General features: G+C 47.9%; 1 protein-coding gene across 3 annotated transcripts; it reads right to left on the reverse strand.

The window, feature by feature from the left end:
• Positions 1-1,934: 1,934 nt before the first annotated feature.
• Positions 1,935-25,239, reverse strand: LOC102463063 (5-hydroxytryptamine receptor 7-like). Of its 3 annotated transcripts, none has more exons than XM_075931009.1 (3): positions 24,846-25,239; positions 22,845-23,483; positions 1,935-5,022 (listed from the first exon to the last, which is right to left on the reverse strand). In XM_075931009.1, the coding sequence occupies exons 2-3, from the start codon at positions 23,348-23,350 to the stop codon at positions 4,251-4,253; spliced, it is 1,278 nt and encodes a 425-aa protein (XP_075787124.1). In that variant the 5' UTR covers positions 23,351-23,483; positions 24,846-25,239; the 3' UTR covers positions 1,935-4,250. The 3 variants fall into 3 exon arrangements, with proteins under 3 accessions (XP_075787124.1, XP_075787123.1, XP_075787125.1); XM_075931008.1 differs by having other exon boundaries at positions 22,845-23,416; positions 24,846-25,238; XM_075931010.1 differs by lacking the exon at positions 24,846-25,239 and adding an exon at positions 24,678-24,741 and having other exon boundaries at positions 22,845-23,416.
• Between the last annotated feature and the right edge of the window lie 1,856 nt (positions 25,240-27,095).

The following is a 27,095-nucleotide window of genomic DNA, read 5'->3' on the forward strand; positions in this document are numbered from 1 at the left end:
ATGGCAGCTGAGGAGCTGAGGAGCCATGCTCAGGGCAGCCCCTGTGGGCTTCTGGGTCTGCACCTCTAGGACAGACAGGTAGCCTGCCTTAGCCACCTCCCCGCTGCCCCACTGGTCATCTGACCCCCTTCCCGTAATTGGCAACCAACTCCAGATTGGCCATTCGCAGCCCACTCTGCCTAAAATCCCTCGTGCACTAGAATCGATGGCCTGAAATGGGAAGTGCTGGGATGAGATGTGAAGGGAATCCCTCCACCTCCTTGAAGTTTGGAGACCATGTATCAGCTCCAGCCCAATCAACTCTTGTCCTGCCTCGCTCTGGAAGAAACAGGTGGCAAAAGCACAGGGAGGGACGTTGTCGGAGACGTTTTGTCGGGCGAGGAAAACACAAGGCAGGGAAAAGATTCCGAAGAAAAGAAGCAGCGGAACAAAAAACAGCAGACACGGTCGGGGACATCACGTTTATTTTTCTGTTTGCTGCCAGTTTTAGCAGAGGATGTGTCTGAATTGTACTGTCCTTGTCATGAGGAGATTGTAAAACTCTGGGGTGAGGCTGTTTTCACCCATCCACCCATGCGAAGGCAAACACACTGTGGGTATGTCTACATTGCCACCCTAGTTCGAACTAGGGTGGCTAATGTAGGCATTCGAACTTGCAAATTATTTAAATATCCCAGGCTTCATTTGCATGTTCCCAGGTGGGAACCATTTTTAAATGCCCATAGCTCGAACTACCTGCCCCGCGGCTACACGCGGCGCGGACTAGGTAGTTCGAATTAAAGCTCCTATTGCAAGTTCGAATGCCTACATTAGCCACCCTAGTTCGAACTAGGGTGGCAGTGTAGACATACCCTGTGGAACTAAGGGTCTACTATCCTCACTACTGTACCATGAAACACCATGGATACCTCAGCTAGAGCATCTGCATAGCCGTCAACGCGGTGTACCATGTGGCTTCCATAAAAGGACTCTAGAATGAAAGAGGATCCCTTGTCTGTCTTATACCCCAGAACACCTATATCAGACCAGGATCTTAGCTTTACTTTGGTGCCCAGCAGAGAGAGGGGCGCTTGCACATCTTACATCAGTAAATCATCGAGCCCTGGTCTACACGAGGGAGTTATTTCAAAATAACCCCCCTTATTTCAAAATAATAAGCGAAGCGTCCACACTACCAAGCCCGCTATTTTGAAATAATGGGCTGGTTATTTCGAAATTCGTACTCCTGCTTTCCTCGGGGAATAACGCTTATTTCAAAATAGTTATTGAATAGTTCAGGGTATGTCTACACTGCCACCCTAGTTCGAACTAGGGTGGCTAATGTAGGCATTCGAACTTGCAAATGAAGCCTGGGATTTAAGTAGTGTGGACACGCCGCAGCTGCTATTTCCAAAAAACAACTCCCCAGAGTAATTCAAACTATTTACTCCCCAGTGCTTCCATACTGAGGTAGCGCATCCACAATAACGGAGCCTGCCTCGGACTAATTTCAAGGCTCCTGCATCATGGGGAATCGCTATTTCGATTTTGTTATTTCGGGAGTTATTATTTCAAATTTAGTTCTTTCAAAATAATTTCCATGGCTACGTCTAGACTGGCCACAAATTCCGGAAAAGGGATGCAAATCAGGTAAGTCAGCATAGGGAAATCCGCGGGGGATTTAAATATCCCCCGTGGATTTAAATAAACATGTCCGCCGCTTTTTTTCCGGCTTGGGGAAAAGCCGGAAAAAAAGCGTCTAGACTGGTGCGATCCTCTGGAATAAAGGTAGGAATAAGAGATCCTCCGGAAAAGGGCTTTATTCTGGAGGATCGCGCCAGTCTAGACGCTTTTTTTCCGGCTTTTCCCCAAGCCGGAAAAAAAGCGGCGGACATGTTTATTTAAATCCGCGGGGGATATTTAAATCCCCCGCGGATTTCCCTATGCTGACTTACCTGATTTGCATCCCTTTTCCGGAATTTGTGGCCAGTCTAGACGTAGCCCTAGTGTAGACATGCCCCTGTGTAGCTATTTCATGAGAGTGACCAGCTGGAGGGAAGGGAGAAGGACAGGGGAGGATACAGACTTCAAAGCTGGAAGTGGGGGGTCAGTGTGACTAAAAAGACAAGCAGGCCAAATTGTGGAGGGTGGGTGGGGAGCATGGTCAGTTTCATGTTACAAGAAACCCACGCTTTGAACTAATTACCCACCTGTCTGTCAATATCCACATAGCTACATTGGTATATGGCATGTCCTGCCCTTTGTCCACCTGTGTCATTGTGGATTATATGCTCTTGAGGCAGGAACTGTGTCTGCTTACACGTTTGGAAAGTGCCTCGCTCATTTTGGGAGCGCTCAACCTCTAAATAATTGTCAGCCAATTCTGGAGGTTGGATACCGAGTTTGTGGGGCTGGTAGTTTGATCTGGTATGGGGGGAGGGAAAGGACTACTTCTGTAAATCTCTCTGCCCATCCCAGCTTGAAGTCAGAAAAAAAAATTCCTCCTATTGATTTAAATAGGGCCAGGACTTTGTATTTTGAAAGATCCTTCTAAGACCCTCACGCTCAGACCAGATCGTGTGTCCGTCAGGTTCACTGACTATATTTCCATTGACTTAAGATGTAATTGCTATCTTGAGTCAATGAAAATACAGTCAATGAACCTGATGGAGCTTAAAGGGAATTCGTCTTAAGAGAACTTTGAGATGCATTCTCACTCCCAATGTAACAGGAACTCCCTTTACTATATACATCAGTCTTGCCTTACTTTTTGTAGGACTTAAGAAAGGAAATCTCTATGAAATAAGAGCCCATGAGCTGCCATGCATTACTACAACCTCTTCTTCAGCCTTGACAGGAATCATTTTAAATTCACAAGGAAACCTGATCCAAAGCCTTGAGAAATCACTGAACGTTCTTTCAGTTGATTTCAGTAGGTGTGGGCTCGGGGCCAAACAGAGCTCTGGAAAAGGGTGGAAAAATGCAACAAAAGTATTAATACATTAAAAAAACAACAACCTAGACTGGAATAAATAAACTTGTTTTTTAAAAAGTGATACATTGTTCAGTATATTTCTCATGTTTGCTGTACATTATAGTGCAGCGCGTAAGCAGTCAGTGAAATAATACATTTTTGTCTCTTGTCAACCAAAGCATGCTTTTATGTACTGCCTTGATTAATCAATTAGCCACAAAATTAGGAAAATACATCACTTGGCTGAGAATGAACTATATTATATATCCCAGTAAATACAGAAGTCTTTACTTGCTCTTTGTTTCTCTGATATAAATATGCTGTTAAACGTCTATCAAACTACAGACGAGGTTTTTGCATTGTTATTTGTAAGCATGCCAGTTTCCAGTACTGTAACACGAGGGCTTGGGGAAAGAGAGTCATTGATACTGTTTCTTGCCATGCAAATTTAGAACTGGCTGGCGAGTGTGCAATGGAATCAAATCAGTTGCAACTGTTTATAAACAGGGATGCAAAGTGTACAATGGTTAGAATGGGTTTAATTGACACCCATAATGCAGCCCCATAGCCAATGGTCTCTCTAGTCTTTTCCAGCCATATGTGGATTTTTCCATGTGAGGAATAAATGTACATGCATCGAGGCATGTGCGAATGCGCACCACCAGTTGAAAAATAACCCTATCTGTGGGCACTCTGCTCATCAGTTGGGTGGCATTTAAATCTCTTCCGTGCAGCTGCACATGTGCCCTGCTGAGAGGCAACCCTCAATAGCTGCTCTCGTGTTCGATACAGAAATGCAGCCTGTGATCCAAGAACAGCATGTCATGCTCTCCTCCCCAGGCAGACCTCAAAGCCTTTTGCAAAGGTGGGTACCATTATATTTTCTTTGCGGCACGGAGCAATACGATGACTGGCCCAAGGTCACACAGTCAATCAGTGGCAGAATTGGGAAGAGTGCGCAGGAGATCCTGACTTGCCTTCTGAGGCATCACATCTTGCCATGAACTGCCATCTCCATGAGCTGCATCTCCCTTTTAAAGAGGAAAAGGGAAGGATTATGAGCTCTTCTGTTGTAGCTGTGACCCTCTACTGCTCAGTGCTTGGGACACCTCTTGGGTTACACGCACTTGTGCAATCTTGGCAATGGTTCACTCAGGCGAAGAAACAGCACTGCCCATATTTGCCCTGCCTGACTGGCAATCAACCCTGCGGTAGGCGAGATGGAGGGGCAGTTCTTTAATTAGTCGCTCATGATAGTCACTTGCATTAGGCGGGGGAAGGTGACCCTGTGGGAGATCTACAAGATACCCTCGTGTCTCTCTGTGACTTTCAAGGCCTCGTGCATGCTTGCGGCAGACAGCCTCCTGTTGATGTTCCTGTACCTGCATCGCAGAAGGTTCCAAAAAGTAGTCCTCAGGTCGCGGTTGAAGAAAGCATAGATCAGGGGGTTGATAAGGGAGTTGGTGTAACCCAGCCACAGCAGGGTCCTTTCCAGTCTTAACGGCATGCAGCTACACTGGATGCCACAAATGAAAGGCCGGGCCGTGGACATCAGGAAGAAGGGGAACCAGCAAAAGGTAAAGGCCCCCACAATAATGCCCAGGGTCCTGGCTGCTTTCTGCTCCCGTTTGAAGATGGAAATGTTCTTTCGATCTTGCCTGAGGAGTTTGGACAAGGTGGCGCATTCCTCCACCGCCTTGCTGCGCTTGGAGCTGTGATGGCCTCGGACGCCGACGTCCATGCAGTACGCCCCCTCTTGCTCCTGCTGTCTGGGGAAGTTTATGAAGTGGTGCTTCTCGGCACTGACCTTGGCGGCTTTGTAGATCCGGCTGTACATGACAAGCATGACCGTCATGGGGATGTAGAAGGCGACCCCGGTGGAGTAGATGGTGTATCCAAAGTCCTGGCTGATAAGGCAGACTCTTTCAACGTTGACGTTCTTGGCCCAGCCAAACAGTGGAGGGAGGGTTATGGAGGCAGAGAGAAGCCAAACTATGAACACCATCTTGGCCATTAGTTTCCCGTTTTGTCTTACAGGGTACGTCAGTGGCCGTGTGATCCCCAGATACCTGCAAAAGAGATTGAAAACTGGTCAGGGTTGCTTTTTGTTCCACGGGAAGGTGTGAGTTGTCAAAGGTTTACTGAAATCCTGCTGGTAAGTCAGCTCAGTCATAATGAAAACTGGTTAGGAATAAAAAACATTTTGCTCTCCATGGCGTATTTTGCACGGTAGATGTGCTCAAAAAGGAAAAATTATTTCACGTGTGTTGGCATTTTCCATGCAAAATTTCAGCTTTCTAGTGAAAAAAATCAAAATATTTCAGCCTAATCCCCTGAAAGCCCATTATGAAATGCCAGTGCAATGCTTCATGGGAGCTGCAGTTTGCATACTTCATATACCCACTGCTCCACTATAGGCCAGACTCCCTTGTTGGACCACACTTCCCAGGATTCATCACAATAGTTCTGTCTACAGAGCCACCCTGGTGTTCCATAGGAATCCCAAGGTCGGAACAAGGTGCAACATGGAAAATGTAGTCTGGTATCTGACTCAGCTGGAAATCAAGACTACTCAAAACTGGAAATCACTCACTTTGTGAAAAAAAATTCATTTAATCAAATCCCCAATTTTCCACTGAAAAAAAATTATGGACATTTTTCAACCAGCTCTAGTGACAACAACAGATCCTCTAATCACACCAGCAGGCAAAAGCCTAAGTCCAAAGGTATAACTTTCACCATCACTAGAAGATCATGACTTGGGGCCAAATTCTGCTCTCCATTACTCCAGTGTAAAGCAGGAACAACTCCAAGTGAAGTCAATGACATTGCACCCTTGTGTCACAGAGAGCAGAATTCAGCCCTTGGCTTTGTCTACCCAAAAGCTGATGTGAATTCCAGAGCTGAGACCTCCCCCTACAGGCCTGCAAAGTTCAAATCTACAGGTTGTGGGCAAAAGTGCCCCAGCGAGAGAGAGAGAGAGGCAGGCCCACATCTGGCAAATGAACGAAACAGAGTCTAAGCTGGTGAAAATTACTTGCCAAGGGGTTAGAAGAAAGAGGCGGGGCAGAAAAAGCTTCTGATGGGATAATGGAAGAAGATGCAGGATTAAGTAGCCTTCCTTACCTTTATCTTACACCTTTTCTCACATCCCTACATGACACACCTAGCACCTAACCACTCACCTCTTTAATTAGCCGGTGTTCTCTGAAGCATCCAGGAACCAACACATGTAGGCTGTGTCTACACTGGCCACTTATTCCGGAAAATCAGTCGCTTTTCCGGAATAACTTGCCAGCTGTCTACACTGGCCCCTTGAATTTCTGGAAAAGCACTGACAATTTACTGTAAAATCATCAGTGCTTTTCCGGAAAAACTATGTTGCTCCCGTTCAGGCAAAAGTCCTTTTCCAGAAAACTGTTCCGGAAAAGGGCCAGTGTAGACAGCACAGATTTCTTTTCCGCAAAAAAGCCCCGATCGCGAAAATGGCGATCGGGGCTTTTTTGCGGAAAAGCGCGTCTAGATTGGCTACGGATGCTTTTCCGCAAAAAGTGCTTTTGTGGAAAAGCATCCTGCCAATCTAGACGCGCTTTTCCAAAAATGCTTTTAATGGAAAACTGTTCCGTTTTAAGCATTTCCGGAAAAGGGTGCCAGTGTAGACGTAGACGTAGGGATTCTATGGATCTATGCCAACAGCTTAAGTGGCACCCAGAGACACAACTGAAGCCAGAGCACCCTACTGAGAACTGGTGCAATAGGCACCAAGCAAGCCATCATGCAACTAACAAGGAGCCTACAAAGTCATTGATGAATTCATAGGTTTTAAGGGCTGACGGGAACTGAATAATCGTTTACTTTGACCCGCTCACATAACAAAGGCCACAGGGCCTAACAGTTTCTGAATCACACCCATATTTTTTGTTTGAGCTACAGCAGATCTCTTAGAAAGACATCCAGTTTTGACTTAAAGACTTCAAGTGATAGAGAGCCCATCATACCTTAGATATATTGTTCCGGTAGCTAATTACCTGTCACTGTTAAAAAATGTGAACCTTATTTCTAGTCTGCATTCATCTAGCTTCCGCTTCCAGCCACTGGCTCTTGTTACGCCTTTTTCTGTTAGCTTAAAGAGCTGTCTGCTGTCAGGCATCTCTTCACCCTGTACGTATTTGTAGATGAGATGATGTCGCCTCTTAACTTACTCTACAATACATTAAATAGAAGGCACTCCTTTTGTCAGTCATGGCAGACTGATTGCCTGAAGGGAAATGTCATCATTACAGCTGCACAACAATTTTCACCGAAAACCTTTTTTTGTGATGAAAACCCCCTTTTTTTTCTCATTAGAAGGAAAATATCTGCAAACAATTTCCACATTGGGTTACATTTTGGGGTGTTTTGACTGCAACATTTTCAACACTTTTTTTTTCTCAAGTGTGTGATATTTTACCTCTCTTTCTTTTCCAGTGCACCCCAAGAAAAGAAAAGAAGGCAGGGGAGGAAGTCACAGAAAATGGCGGGGAGGAGGGGGATCAAATGTCCCACCTAAAGCATTTTAAATAAACCAAAAATTCCACAAAGAAAATTTTCAGCACAAAAGGAAACTGTTCATTTCCTTGGAATTTTTTCTTGACAAGGGAATCATTTTTTCAGATAGCGGGTCACAACCACTTACATAAGAACATAAGAACATAAGAACGGCCGTACTGGGTCAGACCAAAGGTCCATCTAGCCCAGTATCCTGTCTGCTGACAGTGGCCAGCACCAGGTGCCCCAGAGAGGGTGGACCAAAGACAATGATCAAGCGATTTGTCTCCTACCATCCCTCTCCAGCCTCTGACAAACAGAGGCCAAGGACACCATTTTATCCCCTGGCTAATAGCCTTTTATGGACCGAACCTCCATGAATTTATCCAGCTTCTCTTTAAACTCTATTATAGTCCTAGCCTTCACAGCCTCCTCTGGCAAGGAGTTCCACAGGTTGACTACACGCTGTGTGAAGAAGAACTTTCTTTTATTAGTTTTAAACCTGCTCCCCATTAATTTCATTTGGTGTCCTCTAGTTCTTCTATTATGGGAACTAATAAATAACTTTTCTTTATCTGCCCTCTCCACACCACTCATGATTTTATAGACCTCTATCATATCCCCCCTCAGTCCACCTAGCAAAAGTGCTGATGTCCTCCCCAGCTATCTGAGAATCCAAAAGATCTAGCAGGAGACTGAGGCATAGTGGGGGTACTGCTCTGTAACCCGGAGTCCCCCTTCTTCCTACTGACTCACCCACATGTGTATTAACCCAGACACCCCGGCTCAGCCTCCCAGGGAGAGAGACAATGGGAGGAAGGCGGAGACTAACACCTGGCTGGGGGGCAGGGCCTTGGGGGGAGGCAGTGGCTGTCGGGGAAGCATGAAGAGAATAGGCTAAGCTGGGGGCTAGGGGTGATGGACTCTAACCCTAGGGTCTGACGCATCCTGGCCCTGCCCCCGGTAGCCACATCATCTACGTGCTGTGCTGTATTCTGGAAAATCAATAAACCCCTCTCTATTCTACTGGCTGGTGGAGACTGTTCTGGATGCTACAGGGGTGCAGGATCGGGGCAACCCCCGACTGCGCCATCACAGAGACTCACTGAAGACTGGTGAGCACAACCTATCAACAGAAGTGCATTGTAACCACTGGTCTGTGCGGAGATCAGCCCGGTTCCTCTCCTCCATTCCCCTCTCATAGGCCAGATCTACACTAAAACGTTAAGTTGACCCAGCTACATTACTCAGGGGTGTGAAAAACCCACCGTGCTGAGCAATGCCTTTAAATTGACCTACGCCCTGAGGTTGTCGGCTACGTGGTAGCGAGTGGCTACATGGACTCACTATAGCAGCACGGTTTAAGTGTAGATACAGCCTCAGCAAGGCTCTTGGAAAGCAGCATGCGCTTGGACTCTGATCAAAGAGCCTGAATGCCTACAGACTTCTGATGCCAGTACAGCCCATAACTCCCTCAGCTTATACACAATGGTTAGGACGGCATGACATAATGGAAAGACAAAGAGCCATCTTGGCTGAAGAGTATGAAGATCCATACTCGAGAACATTCCCCCGTGATTTCTCACTAAAGAGACGGGTCAGAGACAACTCCCGGGAAAGAAACATGCTGTAGAATCGTCATATGATGGTAATGCTCTTTCTATTCCACTAGTATCTCAGGAAGATATTAAACAGAAGCTACTAATGGTAGACATTTTAAACTCAGCACGACCAAATAACTTACATCCAAGAATTCTAAAAGAGCTGGCTGAGGGTTTTTCTGAACCATTAATGTTGATTATCGTTGTCTTGGAAAATTGAAAGAAAGCTAGCTAATGTTGTGCCAATATTTTAAAAAAAGAGTAGCCAAGGTGACTCAGTTAATTAAAAACCTGTCTGTCTAACACTGAACTCAGGCAAGTTAATGGAGCAGCTGTTAGGGGGCTTGATTAATAAAGAATTAAAGAAGGGTAATTTAATTAAGGACACAACATGAGTTTATGGAAATAGCTCGTCGGACTAACAGTGTCTTTTTCTGATGAAATTACAAGCTGGGTTGATAAAGGTAATAGTGTTGATGTTATATATTTAGACTACCTGTAAAGCATTTGACTCAATATCACATGACATTTTGATTAAAGAACTAGAAAAATAGAAAACTAACATGGCACGCATTAAATGAATTAAAAACGAGCTAATTCACAGAATTCAAAACGTAATTTTAAAAGGCTAACCAAAGACTAAGTGTATTTCTAGTAGGGACCCACCGGGATTGATTTTTTCCCCCTATGCTGTTTAATATTTTGATAAGTAACCTGTAAAACAATACCACAATCAAGTTTGCTGATGGCACAAAAATTGGGGCGTGGTAAATAATGAAGAGAATAGGTCACTAGAGTGATCAATAAGCGTTTTAATGTGACTAAATGTAATGGTATAAATCTAGGAACAAAAAATATAGGCCATAATTACGGACCAAGGGCCCCTATCCTGGGAACGAATGGCTAGTCACTGAAAAAGATTTGAACGGTCATGGTGGGTAATCAGCTGCCATGTGTCATCAATGCAATGCTGTGGTCAGAAAGGCGAATGAAATCGTTGTGGGGGGTAAACGGGAATCTCAAATAGGAGTCGAGAGGTGATTTTGCTTCAGTATTTGGTGGCTGCCACTAGAATTCTCTAGCCAGCTGTCCTGTCCAGAATGTTGATACACTGGAAAGGGTTCCAAGAAGAGCGACAAGAAAACACGCCTCCTCGTCATAGACACCAGGAGCTCAATCTGTTTATCTTAACAAAGAGAAGTGTGGTGGGGCAGCTGGCAGGCTGCAGGCCTTGATCCAAGGGCTATGAGGTGCAAGGGTCACAGGGAAAAGGAGGCAGTTGGAAGGGGAGTAAAGGAGGGCAGGACGAGGCTGTCACCAGAGGGACCATGGGCCAGGACTCAGAGTAGTGACTGGGCCTAGGTCCCTCCCTTCTCACTTACATCACACCGTGCCACCAAGAACAGTGGCCTACACAGACCATGGCTATCCCCTGAGGTAGAGGGACTAGGCTTTAGGGCTGCAGTTGTACATAGCGGCAGGTGAAACTGAGGACTGCTGGCACCCCCCGCAGGGGGCGAGAGACCACTGGAGTAGGCACTGCCGGAGGGCAGGGTCCCGAAGAGGACCCCGGGGTCAGGGAGCGATGCAGGTCCGGAAGGTGAGTGTGGAGCACGGACGGAGGAGACACCAGCCAGAAGGAGGCGCCCTGCTGATGATCGAACTAATTCCCTGGAGCAACCAGCAGGAGGCACCGCAGCAGTGAGTCCCGCCCCGTGACAAGACGTTTAAGGCGGGACTCGATCACAGTCTATGAGCGCCTATGTGCAGAACAAATATTTATTAAAGCACTTTTCAGTCTAGCACAGACAGGCATACATGGAGCCAAGTGCTGGAAGATGATGCTAGGCAAGCTCAGACTAGAAATAAGGTGTACATTTGTAACACTGGGAGAAATTAACCACAGGCACAGTTTACCAAGGGGGGGGGGGATTCTCCATCACCAACCATTTTTAAATCAAGATGGGGTGTTTTTCTACTATCTCTGCTCCAGGAATTATTTTGGGTGAAATCTATGTCTGTGCTATACAGGAGATTTGAGCAGATGATACAGTGGTTTCTTCTGGCGTTTGGGTCTACGAATCCGCCTACCCCTGCCCCTCAGGTACTGTCTAGGCAGCAGGCTTCTCCTGAGATGACTGCCTTTCCCAAAGTACTGTTTAGACTGCATGTGTCAGGTCTATAGCAATCTGCATAACAAAGGGGTAAAACAATCAGCATCTTCAAGGAGCTGATAGAGGAGGTATCTGAGCCTCTTGCTATCATCTCTGGAAAATCATGGGAGACAGGAGAGATTCCAGAGGACTGGAAAAGGGCAACTATAGTGCCCGTTTATAAAAAGGGAAATAAGAACAACCCAGGAAACTACAGACCAGTTAGTTTAACTTCTGTGCCAGGGAAGATAATGGAGCAAGTAATTAAGGAAATCATCTGTAAACACTTGGAAAGTGGCAAGGTGATAGGGAACAGCCAGCATGGATTTGTAAAGAACAGATCATGTCAAACCAATCTGATAGCTTTCTTTAACAGGATAACGAGTCTTGTGGATAAGGGAGAAGCGGTGGATGTGATATACCTAGACTTTAGTAAGGCATTTGATACGGTCTCGCATGATATTCTTATCAATAAACTAGGCAAATATAACTTAGATGGGGCTACTATAAGGTGGGTGCATAACTGGCTGGATAACCATACTCAGAGAGTAGTTATTAATGGTTCACAATCCTGCTGGAAAGGCATAACAAGTGGGGTTCCGCAGGGGTCTGTTTTGGGACCGGCTCTGTTCATCAAAGATTTAGATATTGGTATAGAAAGTGCGCTTATTAAGTTTGCAGAGGATACCAAGCTGGGAGGGGTTGCGACTAATCTAGAGGATAGGGTCATAATTCAAAATGACCTGGACAAATTGAAGAAATGGTCTGAGATAAATAGGATGAAGTTTAATAAAGACAAATGCAAAGTGCTGCACTTAGGAAGGAACAATCCGTTTCACACATACAGAATGGGAAGCGACTGTCTACGAAGGAGTACGGCAGAAAGGGATCTAGGGGTTATAGTGGACCACAAGCTGAATATGAGTCAGGAGTGTGATGCTGTTGCAAAAAAAGCAAACACGATTCTGGGATACATTAACAGGTGTGTTGTGAGCAAGACACGAGAAGTCATTCTTCCACTCTACTCTGCGCTGGTTAGGCCTAAATTGGAGTATTGTGTCCAGTTCTGGGCACTGCATTTGAAGAAAGATGTGGTAAAATTGGAGAGGGTCCAGAGAAGAGCAACAAGAATGATTAAAGGTCTAGAGAACATGACCTATGAAGCCAGGCTTCATGAACTGGGCTTGTTTAGTTTGGAAAAAAGAAGATTAAGGGGGGACATGATAGCGGTTTTCAAATATCTAAAAGGGTGTCACAAGGAGGAAGGAGAAAATTTGTTCCTCTTGGTTTCTGAGGACAGGACAAGGAGTAATGGGCTTAAAGTGCAGCAGGGGAGGTTTAGATTGGACATTAGGAAAAAATTCCTAACTGTCAGGGTGGTCAAATATTGGAATAAACTGCCAAGGGAGGTGGTGGAATCTCCCTCTCTGGAGATATTTAAGAACAGGTTAGATAGACATCTGTCAGGGATGGTGTAGACGGAGCTTGATCCTGCCTTGAGGGCGGGGGGCTGGACTCGATGACCTCTCGAGGTCCCTTCCAGTCCTATTATTCTATGATTCTATGATATGAGAGCAGTGTGGGCTAGTGGCTAGTGCGCTGAACTGGGACTCACTGGGGCCTGCTGGGTGACCACGAGCAAACTGCTTTAGCACTCGGCGCCTCAGTTTCCCCAACTGTCAAACGGAGATAATGATACTGACCATTGAAAAGCACGCTGAAATCTGTAGAGGAAAGACAGTGGGTATTCTTGTTACTACTAAAGTACTATTGTGAATTCCTCCCCCACAGTAACGGAAGCGCAGGAACAATCCCGTGACGCTGACAGGCAGCACTACAACCACGGGGCAGTACAGGCGTGGCAAGTGCATGTGCCAGACAGTGTGTAGGGACGGTCAAAAAGGCAAATAGGATGCTAGGAATTATTAGGAAAGGGATAGAAAATAAGACCCAGAATATCTGACTGCCCCTGTATAAAACTATGGTACGCCCACATCTGGAATACTGTGTACAGATGTGGTCTCCTCACCTCAAAAAAGATATTTTGGCCTTGGAAAGGGTTCAGAAAAGGGCAACTAAAATGATTAGGGGTTTGGAACGGGTCCCATATGAGGAGAGGTTAAAGCGACTGGGACTTTTCAGTTTAGAAAAGAGGAGACTGAGGGGGAATATGATAGAGGTCTATAAAATCATGAGTGGTGTGGAGAGGGCGGATAAAGAAAAGTTATTTATTAATTCCCTAAATAGAAGAACTAGAGGACACCAAATGAAATTAATGGGTAGCAGGTTTAAAACTAATAAAAGGAAGTTCTTCTTCACTCAGCGTGTAGTCAACCTGTGGAACTCCTTGCCAGAGGAGGCTGTGAAGGCTAGGACTATAATAGAGTTTAAAGAGAAGCTAGATAATTTCATGGAGGTTAGGTCCATAAAAGGCTATTATCCAGGGGATAAAATGGTGTCCTTGGCCTCTGTTTGTCAGAGGCTGGAGAGGGATGGCAGGAGACAAATCGCTTGATCATTGTCTTCGGTCCACCCTCTCTGGGGCACCTGGTGCTGGCCACTGTCGGCAGACAGGCTACTGGGTTAGATGGACCTTTGGTCTGACCCAGTACGGCCGTTCTTATGTTCAGACCGCACTAGAATCTCACTGCCATCTTCTGTCCCTCGAGGCCCAGGCAACCTTAACTTTGGGTAGAGCTATGCTTACAGCAGTGCATACAGTGCAAACAGCAGATGTCCAGAGAGCACAGGTCTAAACAGCCCTGTAGATGGTGAGTGGAGTATAGCCACACCTGAACGTGCACATCCTACACACCAATCGATTGGCCCAAGCAGCATCTCTAGCCTCTACACTATTTTCGGCCTTGTAGCGTCCCAGCGCCACACAGGGATGTAAAGGGTTAACCAGTTACCTAGTAAGCATTCATCTTACCAGCATGCTTATTGGGGTGACTGGTTAACCGGCACCCAGCCTAGTCAGGGCAGCCCCCACCCCATGGCGCAGTTGGCCTGGCGGGCCCGAACAGGCTGGAGCACTCACCTGCATGACAGGTGGTCCCCGGCAGGCTGGTTAACTGGTTTAACATGTAGTTTAACCAGTTAACAGGATTTTACAACCCTCTCACCAGAGCCTTTCCCTGCCGTGCGGAGCTACACGACACCACACACTGCCACAAGCGTAGACGAGGCCTAGAGGTGTTACTGCCTGTTCGGTCTATCATATACATGCAACGTATATACGCTGAGGAAAATCCAGTTGTATTCCAGACGGTCTTCGATGCCTTTACGTATATGCTCATGAGCCTGGCCGGCCGGCATTGATATAAATTAAGCACAGAAGTGAACCCTACTGCTCCAGCCTGGTTTGGAATAGAATTCACCCCTTGCCGAGGGCCAGAATGTGGCCTAGCCATCCTTTACCGTTGTGCATAGTGGTGGACAACACCTATCAGACACACCTTGGTGTCTCTGCACAGGAGTGAATTTCATACTCAGTCCTGAGTGCCCAAAATTCCCAAGTGTTTGGATCATGTTGTGGCTGGCTGATAAAAGGAGTGATTTTTTCTCTCCCTCTATTTCTTTCCTCACATAAAAGCTAATATAATTCTCAAGCCTTAGGTAGTAATGTGATGCCAGTCACATAGGCTACCAAAGAAAAAGTCATTGAGTATTTAAAAGTCCATTTATGTATTAAGTGTGTCTTGTGAGGGCCCAGGGTCTCAAACTCCAGAGTTAAAACTGAAACCAGAGCCCCAGAAAGGGTATATCTACACTGCGGTGCTATTTCAGGATACTTCTGGTCTTATACTTCCAATACTATTCCGTGTCTTTTGAACAAGCTGGTTATTTCAAAATATAACAGGCTCACTATTCCAACATCCCTATATGTAAGGGGACTGTTAGCTCCTTACTAAAACTCTGTGGGAGTTTTTGGTTTGCCAGCTCCCAGTATCAAAAGGGGAAGGGTCCATGAGAAATCAGGGCCCTGAGACTGACAGACCCCAGAGACAATGGAAAACAGCCAACACTCCAGCTCGGCCTGATTGACAGGTTGGACAGGCCAGTGAGGAAAGTGAGAGGCCAGGCCCTGTCCTCCCTGTGAGCTGGGATTTTTCTGGGTCTCTTTGAGCAAGGAGAGAGCTGAGAAACAGCTAAGGGAAGCAAGCTGTGTGGAGAAGCAGTCCTGCAGCAACAGAGCCAGGCACATACAGCCCAAGGAGTGCAAGCCGTGCTGAGGGGCAGTTTTGCAGCAACAGAGCCAGGCACATACAGCCCAAGGAGTGCAAGCCGTGCTGAGGGGCAGTTTTGCAGCAACAGAGCCAGGCACATACAGCCCAAGGAGTGCAAGCTGTGCTGAGGGGCAGTTTTGTAGCAACAGAGCCAGGCACATACAGCCCAAGGAGTGCAAGCCGTGCTGAGGGGCAGTTTTGCGGCAACAGAGCCAGGCACACACAGTCCAAGGAGCGCAGACCCTGTGTTGAGCAGCAGACTGGCAGTGCTCAGAGAGCCAAAAGGGACAGAGAAGCAACGCAAGGAGCTGGAGACTGGCAAAGCAGCACAGCCTGCAGCTGGGTGTGGTGAGCAGCTGGGACCAGCAAAGTGCGGGGAGAGGCTCTGGGCAGGGAGATATCACCAGCCAAGAGGCCCAGCAGGCCAGACTGGGAGAGGGGTCCGGCCACTTAGAGCGTTAGGCTGTGTGGTCACTGCCAGAGCAAGCGTGTCCAGCCTGCAGCCCCCCTGCAGCACATCCAGGGCCTCTAAGGGGCCTATAAGGAAGAGACTGTGAACTGTCCTTACACTCTGCAGGCTGCTGTTTTGATGTCCCTGTGCTACAGAGCAGGGCTGTGTGTTCTCATTTAACCATTCTCATTTTTTCTTATTCTTTTCTCTTTAATCAGTTGGGCTACGTCTACACTGGCCCCTTTTCCGGAAGGGGCATGTTAATTTCAGAAGCCGTAATAGGGAAATCCGCGGGGGATTTAAATATCCCCCGCGGCATTTAAATAAAAATGTCCGCCGCTTTTTTCCGGCTTTTAAAAAAGCCTGAAAAGAGCGTCTACACTGGCCCCGATCCTCCGGAAAAAAAGCCCTTTTCCGGAGGATCTTATTCCTACTTTGAAGTAAGATCCTCCGGAAAAGGGCTTTTTTTCCGGAGGATCAGGGCCAGTGTAGACGCTCTTTTCCGGCTTTTTTAAAAGCCGGAAAAAAGCGGCGGACATTTTTATTTAAATGCCGCGGGGGATATTTAAATCCCCCGCGGATTTCCCTACTACGGCTTCTGAAATTAACATGCCCCTTCTGGAAAAGGGGCCAGTGTAGACGTAGCCTTGATGTTTAAAACATTGTATTTGCTTTGAACCTTATGAAATGATCACTGGGCCAAGAAGGCCTGCAGTGTAAAGAGAGCACCTCGGAGTGGGGACACCCTAACTCCTGCCCCTAGTGACTACAAGGTCGGGGATTAAGCCCCAGGAAACCTGGGCCCAGCCTTGTTGGGGTTTCGAGGACTCTGCTGCTCAGGAGAGTGGAGGGGGAGCCCTCAGGATCAGGGAAGCCGTGGAGTAAAGGAAGTGGGAGCGGGGACTCAGATCCTTTCACTGGTCCATTTCACCGGGGTGGTATGGAAGCCAGGAAAGTTCCCCACAATAGCGGGACCATTCCCCCGCTTACATATAAACCTTGTTCCATGAAAATTAAGGGACGTTTCAGAATAGCGGTTTATTTCAAAATTTGGCGCTGTGTAGACAGTGCCCAATTACGAAATGAACTCAAAATAAACTACGCAATTTACGTAGCTCAAATTGCGTAGCTTATTTCGTGCTAAGGGTTCAGTGTAGATGTACCCTAACAGTCCTATTTTGTAAAAATTCACTTCATGTATTTCAGGAACAGACTAGATTCTGCCTTAAAAAACGTGCTTGGGAATTCTTTCAGCATAAGCATCACTGATTCCATAGTCTATCTAATCAGAGATATACATCAGTGATATATAGGCGGAAAGCATTTGTAAAAATGTATGGGTCAGAGTTAAGGTTAAGTATAATTTATATTACAGCCACTTAATATTTAACTAAAGATTTAAAGCTAGGTATTTAGAAGATCAGGTTATGCACCCAGAGAACCAAATTGCTGAAGTTTCATTTATGCATAGACTTATATAGATAGCCTCCATCACCACACCATATAGCCTCCATCACCACACCATATCTGAGCACCTCATAGACATTAATGTTTTAGCCTTGCAGAACTTCTAAGAGGTAGGAAAGTGATGTCCATTCTGTTTTCTAGATGGGGAAACTGAAGCACTGAGTGATGAAAGTGACTTGCCGTAGGTCATACGGGACAATGAATTTGAACCCCAGACCAGTTCTTTCACCCCAAGACCACCTTGCCTGCCAGGGAGAAGACTTGCTCAGCACAGGGCTGGCTGGGGTGACAAAGAACAACCAGGAGTCCTGTGGCACCTTAAAGACTAAGAGATTTATTTGGACATAAGCTTTTGTGAGCCCACTCCATGTCCCTGACGTACCCACAAAAGCTTATGCCCAAATAAATCTGTCAGTCCTTAAGGTGCCACAGGATTCCACATTGTTCTTGAAGATACAGACTAATACAGTGACCCCTCTGATGTTTTAGTAAAAACTAGGGCTGTCAATTAACGAGCGGTAATGCCTGCGATTAACGCAGGGCAGAATTAACAGGTTAATTTTTTTTAATGCACGTTAATAATAGGCATATCCACGGCACTGCCCCTTTGAAACCACTGTGGTGGTGTTTCAAAGGGGCAGCGCTGCATGGAGCCCGGGGTCAGCTGGGGACTCCAGCTGATCCTGGGCTCCCACGGCTCTGCCCCTTTGAAACACCATGACAGCATTTCAAAGGGGCAGAGCTGCACTGAGCCCGGGGTCAGCTGGAGTCTTATTATTGTTGATTAATCATGCGATTAATCACAATTAATTTTTTTAATCATGTGATTAATCATGATTTTTTTTTGATCGCTTGACAGCCCTAGTAAAAATACTCTAAAAAGGTCAGGTACTGTCCTGGGAATCAAAGCCATGAAAAACCATCCCATCTTAATTACTAACATTATTAGGCTGCGTATTTCTTGGGAAATGCAGAGACAAGTTGAAATTAGCAAGGCCGTTCTGGGCCATTTTCGGGAAATAGCCAGATTGCCATTCCATTTGCTACAGATGTTCTGGGTTTATTTATTAACTAGAGAGGCCCAGCTGGAGCTAGGAATACTCTGAGCTCTGAGGGACACGATCGCTGGGGGGAGAAGCAAGAGGGAATCCCAGGAAGCAGCTGTTTGAGATGTCATCTCTCAGGGTTTTTCTCCCTCTCTCAGTGGAGACTGAGGCCCGGCTACAGTATAACAAAGTCAGAGTTCAGCAAGAATAGCTGGGGAACCCAAAAGGAAAAGCAGGCTGGAGAATCTGCTTCTTCCCCCACTCCTATGGAAATTTTTGACACCCCCCCCCCCCCCCCCCCAAAAAAAGTGGTTTTGTAAGAAAAAAGTAACATTTCCCTCAGGTTTGTGTCTAAGATCCCCAAACGATATGCATGGGTCAGAGTTAAGAGAAAATATCACTTAATATTTAACGAAGGCTTGAAAGCTATTTAGAAGCCTCTTCTTATTTTTTGGCAACCAAACCACTTTCAGAATCTTGGATTTTGTGAGGAATCCCTCACGAAGATAGACATTTCCTGCAGAAAAGTCTGTTTTGATAAAATGCATTCCATTAAAAAAACATTCAGAACAGCAATTTCCGCCCGCTAACCCCAAGAGAATTTTTTAAAGTACGCATTAGAAATCAATACTGCCAACAATGTTCCCTCTAATTTTTTTCAGCCAAGTGTAGAATAAATTTTGTTATGTGCACCCAGGCATGTGTGGGTGTGCCCCGCCAATAGAAACATATGCTGCCAGCTGTTGCCAGCTGTGGTTGCTCTGCTAATCTGCTGGGCGGCATACGAATCTCTCCTACGTGGTTCCCTAAATGCTCAGCTTACTGTGAACACTCACAACTGCCTCTTGGCAGCACAAAGCAGAGCCCGGGGTCAGCTGGGGACTCTACCTTTTTATAGCACCTTCTCTCTGGAAGCCTCTGAAAGTCCTGTATGTATTTTGTTCGTATTTTCTTCAATCATCAGTGAAATGCAGCCACCTCTTTGGAGGACTGGGACAGCTAACTAACAGGACACAGCAACACAGCATTCAGGACTGGAACTGAAGAAGAGAGGCTGTGTATAATAGACAGTTGAATCTGAACTAAATACCCCTTAACTCTCCTGTGGGGAGTGGGTTAGAAATAGAAACCATAGGGCTGGAAGTGCTACATAGTCCTGTATTTTGTTTCAGCTACACCAGACTAACACGGCTACATTTCTATCACTGTCAGAGAGGTTTCCCATTGGTGTTACCAGCGGCTAGTGTTTGGGAAACTTCGCCACATATTCTCCTCCTGCCCTGCGCCCCCATGTAGGAAGAACCAAGCCAAAGGAACCTAGCAGAGCCCATAGGCACATTGAAGGCCCACCGCCAAGGGGGAGAGGGCAGGGAGATGCACAATCACCTTGTGAATAACTGTGTTGAGCAGCGTTGCATTTTGGAGACTCACATAAGCAGAGCTTGGAAGAGCAACCAACATTTTCCTCCCCCACCTAATTCCTGCCTTTGGGGGCAGAGGATGAGCTCGGGGTGCACCTAACAGAGCGATGAAACAGTTATTGGAGCAATCAGAGGAGAGAAGGTGCATTTGACACCCCCCCCCCCACAGGGTGACTGTTCCCACGTTCATTGATGCATTAAAATAGCATTTAACGAATACAATGAAATAGCTCTCATTACAAACCCCACTGCCTTCTGGGTGGTAAGACCCACACCTATTATTATCCACATCTCTGGAGGGCTTGTTTGCAGGAATACAAGTAAGTCTCTGGTGAGCAGCCCACGCCAGCTATCCTTGAAATCCCGGGCGTGCTGTTGTTCCTTGAATTGCTTCCTGGTTAGTTACCCCGCTGATCTTCACTCCATCTTTCCAAAGGGATTTACAAATTAGTAATGACAGGGTGGGGAGTGTGGTCGTGAACAGGCAGCGACTTAATGGTCCAGACGGGTTCACGACAAGGTACGGTAGATCTGATTTAAGCATTCGGGGGAGAGAGCTTAACGGCAGCATCTGATTATCACTGTCTTTACTTGGTCTGCCAGCTGAACTAACTGAAAGCACAGAGGTCACATTGTATAACATCCCCCTCTCTCTGGGCCTCCCAGCCAGCACCCTACTATTTCTGCTCTTTTGTTCTTAACCCAGCTCGCAATCTGGCACGTGGGAAAGAGCCATCAGGGCAGTGGAGTGATTCATTTCACTCAACCCCGGGGAGACTCAGCTGTTGACTTTTGCAGCGGATGCAACAGAGGAGGAATTTTTGTGCCCGTAAGTCATTGGTGGAGGGAGCAGAGGGGAGGGAGGGAAAGGGGTGGGCTGGTTGTTTTCAACCAACTGATTTTGGCACCAGAAGTTTCTCAATGGATGGATCCCAGGTCCTGATGCTGTGTTACGACAGCTTCGCATCACTGGTGGCAGAGGTAATGCGTGTTCCCGGTTATGTTGGCAATGCGGAGCTGCTGCAGTAGCTCATACACCAACCTCCCACTCTCCCCCATCTATGCAGGGAGTGGTTAGGAGAAAGAGACAGCTCATGTTCTCTCATGCACCAGCAATCCCCAGCTGCCAGAATGGCTCCTCATTGCCGTAGGCAGCCACTGTGATTTAGAGCCGTCCTGAGGCTGCTCTATTTTACCCTGCAGATAGGAGAAGCATCTTTCGCCCTCTACACCTGAGCTGTGCCGAGCACTCGGATGCAACTCACAATCTGATCTACAACCACCACAGCCCACATCCTGAGCAACTAGTTCCCCGTGGATATCAATGACTGTTGCAGGAACGCTGCCCCTCTCAGGATTTGACTCTGTTGTATTTTCGGGATGTAAATGTTTTCTGGACAGAGTAACAGGCGTTTCCCTGAAAACCAGTGTCTGCTCATTATCCGGGATGGAAGAGGGTAGGCCAAATGCCACACATTCATTGCTTGCTCTGGATTTGTGCCTACTGACGCCACAGGAGAGTTTGGCCCAGAGGGGCAGAATTAATGGGTGCACTCGATTGCAGTTAATTTTAGTAAGAGGTCTGTTCTTTGTCACTTTCACATCTTGGTCTCTATTGCTCCTTACAACGGTGGCTTTAAAAAAAACCCACATTTCTCAAATTCAAGTCTGTCCACTTTATTTAATGAAAGTGTGGGTGTGTTTTAAAGGCAGTTCTGTTTCATTTTTGCTGTCTCTGTTTTAACGCCATACTCATCAATAATGAATTTACTGAAAAGCAAAAATCCATGTATCCCACTATTGTACTTTATTTTTTTCAGACACCCGATAAAGATTTTTTTCTTCTTTCAATTGGGGCTTTTGTATTTTAATGCATTTCCTCTAATTAATTGTGTCTCTCACAAAAAAACAAAACAAGAAACAGTGACACACTGAAGCTGGGACTACCAGTAATGAAAACTTCAATTTAGAAAAGTGGTTTTCTAATCATTCTGGTTTAAATATAAGGGCTGCTTGCCGTGCCAAGGAAAAAAAACAGCCCAAATGCAGCATCTAGATTTTTCAATTAACTTCCTGCTTTTTTATGCCGTTCCACACTTGGTTGGACTAGGCTACAGAGACTGACAAGCGCATGAGAGCAGTTTTCAAGTAGCTATTAGGGTGTTAACAAGGAGGAAGGAGAAAAATTGTTCTCTCTGGTTTCTGAGGATAGGACAAGAATCAATGGGCTTACATTGCAGCAACGGATGTTTAGACTGAACATTAGGACAAGCTTCCTACCTGTCAGGATGGTTAAACACTGGAATATATTGCCTAGAGGGGTTGTGGAATCTCCATCACTGGAGATTTTTCAAGAACAAGCTCGACTATGATTCTAAGTGACTCTTATTCGCTGGACAGAGGAAGAGACAGAGACACTGGAATCAGGAAGGGAGCCATTGTTTTTGAAAGTCCGTGAGCTTTCCTCCAATTTTTTACCTGTCATAAGGAGGGCCAGTCTTCAGTAGAAGTGATGTTACAGGAGGCAGGGCCATGCTCCAGGTGCCAGTGGTCCGGTGTTCCCTGTAAGCTCAGCGCTTGGGCGACACCCCCAGGAGAGATTCAAATGCCACCCTGCTGATTAGCAGAGTGCCCACAGAGGACAGCCTGTGCTTCTACTGTTGGTGCACATCTGCACAGGCCTGGGTGCACATAACACAATTTATTCTGCACATGGGTGGAAAAAATTAGAGGGACCACTGCAATGGTCCTCTCCTTCCACTTTTAGGGAGCTTCCTCCACTCCCAGGAGGTGCCTGGCAGCAGCGGACATGATCCCTTTCCCAATCCACTACTCTGGAGCAACCCACTTAGCCTCTCTATGCCTCAGTTTCCCCAGCCATAGGATGGAGGCAACAACACGTGCCCACCTTGATACAGATTCCCCACACTTGCTGAGCTCCCTTCAGTCAAGCACAGCTGGCATGCTAAAATACCGAGGTGAGAAGGCATCCTTACCTGTCGACGCTGATGACACACAATGTCATGATGGAAGCGGTGCAGCACATAACATCCATGGCAATGAACACGTTGCAAAACACCTTCCCGAACAGCCACTCCCCTCCCACCAGATCCGTAATGATCACGAAGGGCATGACCGCAAAGGCCACGGAGAGGTCGGCAGCGGCCAAGGAAATCACCAGGTAGTTGGAGGGCTGCCGCAGCTTCTTGACAATACACACAGAGATGATGACCAAGCTGTTGCCGGCGATGGTCATCAAGGTGATGATGGAGAGCACCGTCCCGATCACAATTTTCTCAGTGTCTCCATAAAGCAGAATCTCCTCCCCGCAGTCTGTGGAGTTGGTGAGGTTGGAGGACAGCAGGTCTGGCTCAGCTGGAGCCGAGGGTCCCTCAGTCATGGGTGGATCTGGGAGTGACTTCGGAGTGGGATACTCGTGCTCTGTAGTCTCCACGAAGAGAGGACGATGCTCCATCCACTGATTGGGGATGACCCTCAGCATCGTACGGTTGGCTCATTGCAAGGAGGAGCGATCGAAATCTTCTCCCACTGCTCTCACGGGCGACACCTACAATTGCACAGAGTTTTATCCCACCTGGGCTTTATTTTTCCAAAGCGCTCCTTTGCCTTTCAATCTGTAAGGCGAGCGATTACTTATTAGTGGCCTGCAAGGAGACTTAGGAGCCTAAGTCACTGCATTGCTTCTGGAAAGTCTGCAAGCCAGTCGGCAGGAGGGGGGGTTAACAATGCTAACCTAACCCGCATAACCTAACAATGCTAACCTAACTGGCATACCGAGACACCTTTGCCATCTACTGTGCGAAGGCTGCATGGTTGTTAACATCTTATTCCACAGGTCAGATCAAGGCATGGCATTGGACTGTCTTGCGCACACACACACACACGCAAACACACACACACACACACACACACTCAGTCCTATGCACACACAACACAGTCCTATGCTCCCCCCACAAAGTCCTATGCCATACACACACAGTCCTACACCACACACACACACACACACACACACACAGAGTCCTACGACACGCACACACACAAAGTCCTACATCACACACACACACCAAGTCCTATGCCACACACACACACAAAGTCCTATGACACGCACACACACCAAGTCCTATGCCCCACCTACACCACACACCACACACACAAAGTCCTATGCCCCTCCCACACACACCACACACACTCACACACACACACACAAAGTCCTATGCCCCTCCCACACACACCACACACAGTCCTACACCACACACTCACACACACACACACACAGTCCTATGCCCCACACACACACCACACACGCAGTCCTACACCACACACGAGTCCTATGCCCCCCCACACAGTCCTACACCACACACACTCACACTCACACACACACACACACACACAAAGTCCTTTGCCCCACACACACAGTCCTACACCACACACACTCACACTCAAAGTCCTATGCCCCCCACACACCACACACACAGTCCTACACCACACACACAAAGTCCTATGCCCCACACACAACACACACAGTCCTACACCACACACACACACAAAGTCCTACACCACACACACCACACACACAGTCCTACACCACACACACAAAGTCCTATGCCCAACACACAACACACACAGTCCTACACCACACACACACACACAGTCCTACACCACACACACTCACACACAAAGTCCTATGCCCCCCACACACCACACACACAGTTCTACACCACACACACAAAGTCCTATGCCCCACACACAACACACACAGTCCTACACCACACACACACAAAGTCCCACGCTCGCTGAGGCGAACCCACCGCTCTTGGCACCAGCTGGCGCTCGCGTTCTGACTTTCTCTCCTCTCGCCCCGGCAGGGTCCCCGCTGGCTGCGGGGCGAAGCCGTTTGCAAACTCTCCGCTCCGCAGAGAATCAGCCCCAGCTGCAAAGAGCCCCCTCTCCCCGGAGCCCAGCCCCCCCAGCGATACCTGTGTGCAGGGAGAGGAGCCGGCCGGCGCTGCCCCTGCTGCGCCCTCCTGCCATGGGCATCTTCTCGGGCTCAGCGCCGCTGCCACCAGCCCCCCAGAGCGCAGCCCCTCCTCCCTGCCTGCGCCCCTCCCCGTGCTCTCCGGCCCCGGAGCGGCAGCCTCCAGCTCGCCTACTGCTGGGCACACGCGCGCCCCAGCCTCCCAGAGCCGGCGGGGGGGGGGGGGGGTGTAATTTCACGCCCCTGTCTTGCAGCCGCAGCACACCAAAGCACGCCCCCTTCTGGCTGGGGTGGGGTCTAACATCCCCCCCCCCCCTGCTCCGGGCACCCAGCAGGGGAACTCATTTGGCAGGGAGGGGGATCTTGCAAAAGCTCCCAGCGCCCTGAGGGCCGCACCCCCTTCTCCCCATCAGTCCTCCTTAACCAGCCACCAGAAAGCCAAGGCACGTGCTTCTGCACGCGGCAAGGGCCTGGGGGAGCAGGGAGGATCTGAAGGGGGTGGGGGGGGGCTGATCAGCTGGGAGTTCAGCTGTGGCGAGGGAGAGACAACCCTGGCAGGCGGCTGACGGTACCTAACGCTGCTTTCTAGCCCCTTCTTGCCCCCCAAGCCTGCAAGGGTGGGGGAGAGGTTGCCAGGAGGAGGGGGGAGGAAAGGGGGGAGAGGGTGCAAGGAGGAAATAAAGGAAGAGGAGCTTTAGCGCTGCAAGGAAGAAGCCCTTGTCACAGCTGCCCGGGGAGCACAGTCTGCATGAAGCATTGACCAATTTCTGCCACTCACAGCCATCTCCTGAGAAGCCAGGCAGGAGGCTCAGAGCACAGCCTGCTGGATAAGCGCTGGGCCAGGAAAGAAAGATACAGAAGGGTGTGTGTGTGGGGGGGGGGGGGGGTTAAACCCCACAGTTCCACTAAGAGAACAGACTGGTGCTCAGAGCGACAGCACTAGCTGCACAGTGGAAGCCAACCCGGACCGCACGGAAGCCAAGAGACGTAAATGAAAAATAATTTCACGCAGCTGGCCTTGGCATGGCCCCATTTCTGGGAGCGCTTGATATCTCCGCTCTGAGTGACACAGCCTCGCTCGCGGGTGGTGCAGATTAAAACCGGGGTGGCCTGTTGCAGGTTTGTTTGACTGTTGGACTCCGTGTGTTCTGTGAGCATTCAGGCCTGTGATTTGGGTCATGCACATTTTTAGTCCACTTTGTGGCAGAAGGATGCGGGTGGCGGGAAAGGTCACAACAGGTGTGTGTGTAGGGGGGCAAAGAGCGAGCCTACCCCAGCAGCCACTCATGTCCTTCACCCCTTGGCCTGGCTCCTTACTCCGAGCATCAGACCCAGTGTAATAAATGGCAGCACCACTCCGATTTAGCATGTCTGCCTATCCATCTCCGGCTATGGAAGGCCAAAGTGGTGTTGTGACCCAGGTGCTAGCTTGCAATGCTTAGAACAGGGCTGCGGATTTTATTAAAGTTCATGCTTACCCTGAAAACATGACCTGTGCACCAAAATCACATAGGAAGGAAAAATCAAATGCATGATGGCAGAAGGGGGAAGAAATGCGTAGGTAGGCGGTAGTACTGCTAAGGGTCAGGGACTTATAGTGGACCATAGATTGAATGAGAGCCAACAAAATGTGATGCTGCTGTTCTTGTTACCCTCATAATAATACCTAGCTCTTATGCAGCACTTTTCATCGGTTGATCTCAAAGCGCCTTGCAACGGGCGTCAGTGTCATTGTGCCCATTTTACAGATGGGAAAACTGAGGCACAGGTCTTGCCCAAGATCACCCAGCAGGGCCGCAGAAGAGCTGGGCCTCCCCTTCCCATTCCTTCCAAGTCTGTTACACCCAGTCATGACATCTTGTCTTAATTTAGGCTCCCCTCCTGTGGCCAGACCCATGGGGACTGGCCCAATGGCTCTCTGGAACCCTGTTGGCCTCCAGATGGAATTTAAGGTGTTGCTATTTGACCTCTACAGGTCCTAAAAGAGCCTGAGGCCCTCCTGCTTAAAGAGATGTCTTCCTGCCCATGCCATGCTGCCCCAGCCGAGGGACCAGAGCTGGCACTCTCCTGCCATAGCAGAGCAACGGAGGCTGGATAGTCTCAGGGATATAAGTCATTTTACACACTGGTCTGAAATAGCCCAACCGTGCCGACCTCCGTGGCATGCAGCCCTTGCGTGTGAGCAGCAGGGCTGAGAGAGGTGGGGCTGGGCTTACCCATAGGAATGTGAAGGCTTTTAATTGTTTGACTG

Source organism: Pelodiscus sinensis, chromosome 5 (assembly GCF_049634645.1).
Source record: "Pelodiscus sinensis isolate JC-2024 chromosome 5, ASM4963464v1, whole genome shotgun sequence".
Taxonomy (NCBI): Eukaryota; Metazoa; Chordata; order Testudines; family Trionychidae; genus Pelodiscus; species Pelodiscus sinensis.

What these genes read in the sequence shown, in the direction of transcription:
- LOC102463063 (XM_075931009.1), bottom strand. Translation starts at nt 23,350, where the DNA reads ATGCTGAGGGTCATCCCCAATCAGTGGATGGAGCATCGTCCTCTCTTC. An exon ending in TGTGTCATCAGCGTCGACAG is followed by an intron (nt 5,023 to 22,844) that starts GTAAGGATGCCT and finishes TCTCTTTTGCAG; the next exon opens with GTATCTGGGGATCACACGGC.